The sequence below is a fragment of the Thermobia domestica genome, chromosome 11 (genome assembly GCF_964235325.1).
Source record: "Thermobia domestica chromosome 11, izTheDome1.hap1.1, whole genome shotgun sequence".
Classification (NCBI taxonomy): Eukaryota; Metazoa; Arthropoda; class Insecta; order Zygentoma; family Lepismatidae; genus Thermobia; species Thermobia domestica.
In genome coordinates, this window is record NC_137464.1 from 205,988,962 (window position 1) to 205,999,171 (window position 10,210).

Below are 10,210 nucleotides of genomic sequence, written 5' to 3' on the forward strand. Positions count from 1 at the left end.
ATGATTTTGTGGAAATGTAACCCCTTGAGGAATGAAAGAATAGACTTTAGGTCCACGTCTTCTTTGGGGCTCTCCTGTTTTTCGGCAGAAGCTGGTTGGATGTGGGAAGCAGGAGGGGCTTCAGCGTCTTCATTGTCCGTAGCCATAGGTTGGACATTAATAATAGTGGGATCGGGAATTGTCTCTGCTGCTGGTTTGTTGACAGTTTTCTCCGCTTTATCTTGAAGTTTTCTTGGTTGCTGTGCCGGCAATTTAAGAGCCTCAGAATAGGATTTGAATACGGGACATCCACGGTAATTTGCCGGGTGATCTCCCTTACAATTTGCGCAAGTGGCGGGTGTGGAGGAGTCGGATTTACTGCAGGACTGGGTAAAATGAAATTGCCCACATTTGAGACAGCGTGGATGCGCTTGGCATGTGTCCTGTGAATGCCCCAAGCGTTGGCATCTGTAACACTGTAGCACCGAGGGAGGCTTATATGGTTCGATTTGGACCTTGTATTGAAGTAGGTTGTTGATAGCATAGATCTCTTTAATAGCTGCACTTCGTTCCAGAGCAATCAAAAACAGTGGCATTAGTATTTTCTTGTTATCTGTCTTGCTTTTGCGAGACATTTGATGAACGCTTGTTGGTTTGTAGCCCAGTCGGATAAATTCATCCTTCAGATCGTCTAAGTCAGTGTCAATAGGCAGCTTTCGTACAACCACCTTAATAGGCCTTTCGTTTTTTGCTACCCCTGTGGCATACTCAGTTTTCGTTTGATCGCAGTAAGCCTTGATAGAATTGTAGTCATCTTTGTTTGCCGCTTGAATCCGAATGCGCTCCTTAGTTGGCTGAGCTAGAACGGGCTCCTTCAATGCTCGGGACAAGGTCTTAATAAATGTATAGGTGTTGTTAATTCCGTAGATGAAAATCGGAGGAGGCTTGAAACTGTGTGGCTGACTTGTCGTTGCAGTTTTAGTGCTAGTACTTGCATTATCTGATTGTGCTGGGGCCAAAACCTCGAACTTATTACTGAGTGGAAGAGGTGGATATTCGGAGACACTATTTGTGAGGTGTTCTGTCTTGGTGGTTGCTAAAGACGACCTTCGTCGCTTCAGCGTTCCTACTACCGTGAAGTCCATGTCTTCAGGCTTACTGGAAGCGGATGGTTGTGAAGCGCTGGACTGCTTAAGTGCAGTGGATTTTAATTTCGCTGGGGCGGCTGCTTGTTTCTTTTTGCCTAAAGGCACTAGAAAATCTTCCGGTTTGTACGTTGGTTTTGTTATTTTGCCCCTGAGACCTGGAATCCGGGGTGATTGTACTTTTTTATCTGATTTTGCTGCTGGCTTCTGAGAAGCCATCTTTATTACTAAGGTGGGAGATGGCGCCAGCTTACCACAAAAGGGGTAGTGACGGCCCCTGTGTATATTCTGGTGTTAGAGCAAAGCTCTAAGTTTAGAGTTTATTAAGGTGCTCTTTCCTCCAGAGAGGGAGCACGAAAGTAATCGATCACCGGTATAAGTGCCAAAGTCGTCAACTATTTTTTTTTCTTCAGATACCTCTACCTCCGAAGAGGAGAGTATCAAAATAAATCGTAAGCCTAGAGAATAGCAAGGTTGTCAACAGTTACGACCAAATCAAAGTGTCAACCTCCGTGGAGGTATGAAAATACAATTCGACGGTTGTTTCCTAAGCCCCTAAGAGGCAAGTATTCCAACCGTATGTACGAAGATCGCGAATAAAAATAACAACTAGGGATGGACACACTAAGTGACTTGATTATTTTTCTTCGCCAGCTACGAATACCCTATTTTTTACCTGGTTAGAGATTCCAGGTGGCCAGTTCCAAAGCAACGATTTTTTTTAACAGCTAGCCTACGCTAGCTACTACCCGAAGAGGGTTACGCCCTCTGTAGGGGAAGAGATGTTTAGTATATTCTGCTATTCAGAAAGCAATGGTTGGGCTATGGGTAGGTACAGAAAACTTTATTATTCAAACTTTCACAGTCATTATGGCCTTTAACCATAATCATGAGGAAAGGTAAATACATAAACTGCAGTGAGGGAAAACCATAACTGTAAGTGATATGATGTGGAATGATGAAATGAAGTGCGAAACTCACTACAACACATAGGTTTTGTTAGTTGAACTAATGCTGGTTATCTTTAAGGGCTGCGCTAGGCATCAATGAGGACAGAGGAGCCCTGTTAGTACACAAGGTGTCACTGTGCATGTGATGGCCATATGTGAGGTAGATGAGCGGCTGTAGTGTATGGCTCGTAGTAGACGGCGTCTGGGTGGTCTGGAGGTAGAGTGTAATGGTACAAAGTGAATAGTAATGAGAGCGGAGGGAACAAAGCGGCAACGGGAGAGGTACTTCGGGCATGATCGTCAAAAGTTTGCTGAAGAAGTGGATGATTGTTGTGCAGGCGCTGGGTAATATATTTAGTGCGTAATGTTTCTAAATGATATAAGATATGCGGAAATGTAAGTCTATGATAGAGATCTTGAGTGGGACTTGGTAATTTGATACGATAAGCAATTCGCAAGGCATGACGTTCCAAGATGCATAATTTCTCATAGTATGAGGTCGGAGCAGATATCCAAGCTGTAAATCCGTACGTCAAAATCGGGCGGAGGAAAACTTTGTACGTGTTAAGAAGTGTATGAGTATGGAGTCCCCAGGTAGTTCCAGCAAGACCTTTCAGAAGATTGAGGCGAGAGTACGCCTTCTTGGAGATATCTTTCAGATGTGGTGTCCAGGTTAGTTGATGATCGAAGGTTACTCCTAGATATTTGACATTGCGAGTAGGTTTTAAAGGTACATCTTGTACAGAGAGGTGTAAGAGTGTTGGGTTGCGGTGTACACGTGAACGATGCTTCGGGGCAAGAAATACAATACATTGAGTTTTTGCTGGGTTTATTATCAGTCTCCAGTGGGAGCACCAATCAACAAAGACATTGATAGCATCCTGGAGGGCCAGATTAAGCTGATGAATTGTTTTGCCCGTCGCAAAAAGTGCAGTGTCATCGGCATACTGAAAGAGCTTAACATTATCTGGGACTGCTGGGAAGTCGGAAACGAATAGAATATATAGTAAGGGCGACAAAGCCGATCCTTGGGGAACTCCAGAATGAAGAAAAATAGGAAATGAAAAACTAGTGTTGATACAGACATAAGCCAATCGACAGCTAAGAAAATTAAAGATGAATCTAAGGTAAGCAATAGGCAGGCGGAGCTGTTTGAGTTTATAGATGAGAGCGGAATGCCAGACCTTGTCGAAAGCCTTCTCGAGATCAAACAGGACCAAGCAGGACGGGTTGCCTGTGTTAAAGTGAGTATAGATGGAATTTGAGAGGCGGAGCAATTGGTCATTAATGCTGAAAGAAGGTCTGAAACCAGCTTGCTCGAGTGGAATGACGTGGTGATGTGCCAGGTATGAATGAAGACGTTTGACAATGATGCGTTCCAGTATTTTACTGAAGGTCGATGTTAGTTGAATAGGACGGTATGAGCTAACAGAAGCAACAGGTTTATGTGGTTTGAGAAACATAAGAGTTTTCGAAGTTTTCCAGTCAGCAGGTACAAAGCCAGTGCGAAGGATAAAAGTAAAGATGTTACAAAGCAGATATAATACTACGTACGGACTTTCTTTAATGTGTCTATATGTAATAGAATCCATGCCAGGGGCTGTGTTACGTCTGTGAGCTACAACTGAATTGATGTCAGATATAGAGATCGGTGTAGTAAGAGGATTGTTTTCAGGCAGAGTGTGATTAACATTAGGCTGTAGATGAGGAGAATCCAGATTGAGTTTGTCGACTGGATGAGAACGATGTGGAATTTCAGGTGCAAGAGGCGTAAAGATGTCCTGGAAATATCTTGCAAATGCATTGGCCTTGTCTGTATCAGTGTGCAGCGGAGTATTATTGTCGATAAGAGGATATGTTGTACGAGTATTTCGACCTGTAAGCTGTCGGAATCTTTTCCAATACTGAGTGGGATGTGAAAGTGAGCCGAGATTGTTGCAAGCTTTGACCCAGCATCGCAATTTGTAAGCCTTAAGATAGTTGTGCACCGTTCGTTGCAACTGCCTGTAATGATGAAGAGAGTCAAGGTTGCCAGTGGCAGCAAAATCTCTATAAAACTGTCGGGACCGTTTGATCAATGGTAAGTATTGAGGAGGTAAAGAGGGTCGAAAAGTCGAAACTGTTGACTTAGGGATATGTTTGTCTGTGGCGTTATGGATAGCATTAACTAGAGAATCCAAAGTTTCAGAAAGTTCTGATTCTGTAGCTGGTGGCTGTAAATGATGAAGATGATCCTGAAGATACGATCTGTAAGCTGTCCAATTTGCTTTATCGTAACGATAGACAGTACGGGGAGAAGAAGACTGAGAAGTGGTAGTTACACGAGTCTGAATGTCTAGCTTGATTGGAGCATGATCGCTACCAATGAGATCAAGAACGTTAACACAGCTACGATGTGACATGTTGTTCGAAACAATAACTATATCTGGAGTAGTCTGACTCGCGGGACGAGTCGGTTTTGGAAGTGGCAGAGTCACTCCAGTAGTATGACTGGTGATGTAGTTGAGGAAACGATCCCGTTGAGTATGTGTCCGGCTATGTAAATTCACATCTGCCATAATGATGTAGGTACGGAAGGTATTGGAGATATACTGAAAGAAGCTGAACGGAATATCATGCCCAGGACGGATGTATATAGTTGCTACAGTCACATACAATTCCTGATAATATAATGATGTGATAAGGTATTCAGGAAGATTAGGCAGAGTCGGAGAGTGACTACGAAATGGAATAGAAGGTGAAAACCCAATCGCTACTCCCCCGTTGGCTCGCCTAGCAGGGAAAGTGCTATCTTGGCGTAACAGTTGGAAGCGAGGTATGCGGCATGACAATCTGGGTGTGAGATGTGTCTCATTAAGGATAAAGGCATGGATTTTTTCTTCGAGTAAAAGTGCTTCGAAGAGCGGCTTATGCTGTGGTAAAGAACGGATGTTTAAGAACAAAAAGGAGAGCGCCATAATGCAGAGAATGATGACAGGATAGCTGTTAAACCTCCGTTTCGAGTACATTTGAGTGATAATAGACGACATTGCCGGAATATGTTGGATAGATATTGGCGTGGAAAATTGCCTTAGCCGCGATTTGAATTTGTTGGGCGATGTGATCTCGAAGGAATGGATGGATATTTTGTAGCGAGAAGGTAAGAAATGTGAGAAGCTGATGGACAGTTACAGGTTGCTGTAAAGCTGGATTGGCGGGTGGTTGGATTTGGTCCGGTATGCGTAATGGTGCCACAGTCTCTGGCTTTGTTGGTTCAGGAACTGGTTTGGATCGGCATTTGAAACTGTATGTAGGGTGAGAATGATCTTGACATGTGGAGCAGGTTGGAGGTGATTGTAAATTTGTACAGCTTCTTGTAGGGTGAGGGCCGGAACAATAACCACATTTGAATGGATTTTTACATTGGGAAGTGGAGTGCTGACCGTAGACCTGACACCGTTCACAGCGAATGGGTAAAGGAGCGGAGGTGCGTGATGGTTCAACACGATGGCGTTGTTTATAGATATAGGCGCCACGGGTGAGTAACTCATCGATAGTCTGTTGAGAGTTTGTGAGAACCCGCACCATGTATGTCAACCCATGATCGTTTTTGATTCGGATACATTTTATGATATTGTGCCCTTCCAGTTTAAGTTCTTCAAAGACCTCCTCGTCACTATAGCTCGGATCTACCCCTCGTATAACTACAGACAATGTTGGTGATTTCCTCGGTGGTGGTGGCTGTTTCGGGCGTTGGTCGCTAAGCTTGGTCATGGTTGATTTGGAGCCAAAAATCTCAAAGCTGCACTTGTTCCGTGTCGTACGGAGAAACTCCGGGTCAGGCGTCTTAATAATCATGCCGTTCCTAGTCTTGACTATTTGAGTGATGTTCGCCCGAGGCATGTATTTTGTGATCTGTACTAAAAGTAGCTTTGGATTTGAAAATTTTGGATCAAAGTTCTGAAGCAGGAAAGAATGGATGGCTGGTCGACTAGGAGGAGGCAGGTTTGGAAACTGACGATCATCCTGAATGTCAATGATCATGGATGCCTCAGAGCTGGCATCGCTTAGCTTATGTTGACGTTTAGCGGGTGGTAGTTTTGTGGATGCAACAGGAGAACGTTGACGAGCTGATGAACCCTGACTGCTAGAAATCCTTTCCAGAGAATGGCAACGTCGTCTAAGCGGTTTCCCAGATGAGCAAGAAGGTTCCGGTGCTATAGGTGGTAAGCCAGAATGTTGTCCAATGACAGGTTGGGACGCCATAAGTCACGGTGTAGGTAATGAGTGAAAAGGTGTGACGAAATGAAAAGATGAAATGAATGAATGATGAGGCTAAGCTTCCAAAAATATGTACACTAATGTGTACGGTAACGCAGTCTCCACTCGAGTGAAACCCTTAATCTCTCCCACTAGAGATTATCAAAATAAATCGTAAGCCTAGAGAATAGCAAGGTTGTCGACAGTTAAGATCAAATCAAAGTGTCAACCTCCGTGGAGGTATGAAAATACAATTCGACGGTTGTTTCCTAAACCCCAAAGAGGCAAGTATTCCAACCGTATGTACGAAGATCGCGAATAAAATCAACAATTGGGGATGAACACACTAAGTGACTTGGTTATTTTTCTTCGCCAGCAACGAATACCCTATTTTTTTACCTGGTTAGAGATTCCAGGTGGCCAGTTCCAAAGCAACGATTTTTTTTACCAGCTAGCCTACGCTAGCTACTACCCGAAGAGGGTTACGCCCTCTGTAGGGGAAGAGATGTTTAGTATATTCTGCTATTCAGAAAGCAATGGTTGGGCTATGGGTAGGTACAGAAAACTTTATTATTCAAACTTTCACAGTCATTATGGCCTTTAACCATAATCATGAGGAAAGGTAAATACATAAACTGCAGTGAGGGAAAACCATAACTGTAAGTGATATGATGTGGAATGATGAAATGAAGTGCGAAACTCACTACAACACATAGGTTTTGTTAGTTGAACTAATGCTGGTTATCTTTAGGGGCTGCGCTAGGCATCAATGAGGACAGAGGAGCCCTGTTAGTACACAAGGTGTCACTGTGCATGTGATGGCCATATGTGAGGTAGATGAGCGGCTGTAGTGTATGGCTCGTCATAGACGGCGTCTGGGTGGTCTGGAGGTAGAGTGTAATGGTACAAAGTGAATAGTAATGAGAGCGGAGGGAACAAAGCGGCAACGGGAGAGGTACTTCGGGCATGATCGTCAAAAGTTTGCTGAAGAAGTGGATGATTGTTGTGCAGGCGCTGGGTAATATATTTAGTGCGTAATGTTTCTAAATGATATAAGATATGCGGAAATGTAAGTCTATGATAGAGATCTTGAGTGGGACTTGGTAATTTGATACGATAAGCAATACGCAAGGCATGACGTTCCAAGATGCATAATTTCTCATAGTATGAGGTCGGAGCAGATATCCAAGCTGTAAATCCGTACGTCAAAATCGGGCGGAGGAAAACTTTGTACGTGTTAAGAAGTGTATGAGTATGGAGTCCCCAGGTAGTTCCAGCAAGACCTTTCAGAAGATTGAGGCGAGAGTACGCCTTCTTGGAGATATCTTTCAGATGTGGTGTCCAGGTTAGTTGATGATCGAAGGTTACTCCTAGATATTTGACACTGCGAGTAGGTTTTAAAGGTACATCTTGTACAGAGAGGTGTAAGAGTGTTGGGTTGCGGTGTACACGTGAACGATGCTTCGGGGCAAGAAATACAATACATTGAGTTTTTGCTGGGTTTATTGTCAGTCTCCAGTGGGAGCACCAATCAACAAAGACATTGATAGCATCCTGGAGAGCCAGATTAAGCTGATGAATTGTTTTGCCCGTCGCAAAAAGTGCAGTGTCATCGGCATACTGAAAGAGCTTAACATTATCTGGGACTGCTGGGAAGTCGGAAACGAATAGAATATATAGTAAGGGCGACAAAGCCGATCCTTGGGGAACTCCAGAATGAAGAAAAATAGGAAATGAAAAACTAGTGTTGATACAGACATAAGCCAATCGACAGCTAAGAAAATTAAAGATGAATCTAAGGTAAGCAATAGGCAGGCGGAGCTGTTTGAGTTTATAGATGAGAGCGGGATGCCAGACCTTGTCGAAAGCCTTCTCGAGATCAAACAGGACCAAGCAGGACGGGTTGCCTGTGTTAAAGTGAGTATAGATGGAATTTGAGAGGCGGAGCAATTGGTCATTAATGCTGAAAGAAGGTCTGAAACCAGCTTGCTCGAGTGGAATGACGTGGTGATGTGCCAGGTATGAATGAAGACGTTTGACAATGATGCGTTCCAGTATTTTACTGAAGGTCGATGTTAGTTGAATAGGACGGTATGAGCTAACAGAAGCAACAGGTTTATGTGGTTTGAGAAACATAAGAGTTTTCGAAGTTTTCCAGTCAGCAGGTACAAAGCCAGTGCGAAGGATAAAAGTAAAGATGTTACAAAGCAGATATAATACTACGTACGGACTTTCTTTAATGTGTCTATATGTAATAGAATCCATGCCAGGGGCTGTGTTACGTCTGTGAGCTACAACTGAATTGATGTCAGATATAGAGATCGGTGTAGTAAGAGGATTGTTTTCAGGCAGAGTGTGATTAACATTAGGCTGTAGATGAGGAGAATCCAGATTGAGTTTGTCGACTGGATGAGAACGATGTGGAATTTCAGGTGCAAGAGGCGTAAAGATGTCCTGGAGATATCTTGCAAATGCATTGGCCTTGTCTGTATCAGTGTGCAGCGGAGTATTATTGTCGATAAGAGGATATGTTGTACGAGTATTTCGACCTGTAAGCTGTCGGAATCTTTTCCAATACTGAGTGGGATGTGAAAGTGAGCCGAGATTGTTGCAAGCTTTGACCCAGCATCGCAATTTGTAAGCCTTAAGATAGTTGTGCACCGTTCGTTGCAACTGCCTGTAATGATGAAGAGAGTCAAGGTTGCCAGTGGCAGCAAAATCTCTATAAAACTGTCGGGACCGTTTGATCAATGGTAAGTATTGAGGAGGTAAAGAGGGTCGAAAAGTCGAAACTGTTGACTTAGGGATATGTTTGTCTGTGGCGTTATGGATAGCATTAACTAGAGAATCCAAAGTTTCAGAAAGTTCTGATTCTGTAGCTGGTGGCTGTAAATGATGAAGATGATCCTGAAGATACGATCTGTAAGCTGTCCAATTTGCTTTATCGTAACGATAGACAGTACGGGGAGAAGAAGACTGAGAAGTGGTAGTTACACGAGTCTGAATGTCTAGCTTGATTGGAGCATGATCGCTACCAATGAGATCAAGAACGTTAACACAGCTACGATGTGACATGTTGTTCGAAACAATAACTATATCTGGAGTAGTCTGACTCGCGGGACGAGTCGGTTTTGGAAGTGGCAGAGTCACTCCAGTAGTATGACTGGTGATGTAGTTGAGGAAACGATCCCGTTGAGTATGTGTCCGGCTATGTAAATTCACATCTGCCATAATGATGTAGGTACGGAAGGTATTGGAGATATACTGAAAGAAGCTGAACGGAATATCATGCCCAGGACGGATGTATATAGTTGCTACAGTCACATACAATTCCTGATAATATAATGATGTGATAAGGTATTCAGGAAGATTAGGCAGAGTCGGAGAGTGACTACGAAATGGAATAGAAGGTGAAAACCCAATCGCTACTCCCCCGTTGGCTCGCCTAGCAGGGAAAGTGCTATCTTGGCGTAACAGTTGGAAGCGAGGTATGCGGCATGACAATCTGGGTGTGAGATGTGTCTCATTAAGGATAAAGGCATGGATTTTTTCTTCGAGTAAAAGTGCTTCGAAGAGCGGCTTATGCTGTGGTAAAGAACGGATGTTTAAGAACAAAAAGGAGAGCGCCATAATGCAGAGAATGATGACAGGATAGCTGTTAAACCTCCGTTTCGAGTACATTTGAGTGATAATAGACGACATTGCCGGAATATGTTGGATAGATATTGGCGTGGAAAATTGCCTTAGCCGCGATTTGAATTTGTTGGGCGATGTGATCTCGAAGGAATGGATGGATATTTTGTAGCGAGAAGGTAAGAAATGTGAGAAGCTGATGGACAGTTACAGGTTGCTGTAAAGCTGGATTGGCGGGTGGTTGGATTTGGTCCGGTATGCGTA

The 10,210-nt window shown here is 43.6% G+C and overlaps 2 protein-coding genes across 2 annotated transcripts; both read right to left on the minus strand.

Moving 5' to 3' along the window:
• Positions 1-2,132: 2,132 nt before the first annotated feature.
• Positions 2,133-5,031, minus strand: LOC145665433 (uncharacterized). Its single transcript, XM_081732739.1, has 2 exons — positions 3,629-5,031; positions 2,133-2,187 (listed from the first exon to the last, which is right to left on the minus strand). The coding sequence occupies exons 1-2, from the start codon at positions 5,029-5,031 to the stop codon at positions 2,133-2,135; spliced, it is 1,458 nt and encodes a 485-aa protein (XP_081588865.1).
• Positions 5,032-6,465: 1,434 nt separating this feature from the next.
• Positions 6,466-9,943, minus strand: LOC145665434 (uncharacterized). Its single transcript, XM_081732740.1, has 2 exons — positions 8,541-9,943; positions 6,466-6,493 (listed from the first exon to the last, which is right to left on the minus strand). Exons 1-2 carry the CDS (start codon positions 9,941-9,943, stop codon positions 6,466-6,468), a joined length of 1,431 nt encoding a protein of 476 aa, XP_081588866.1.
• Positions 9,944-10,210: the final 267 nt, after the last annotated feature.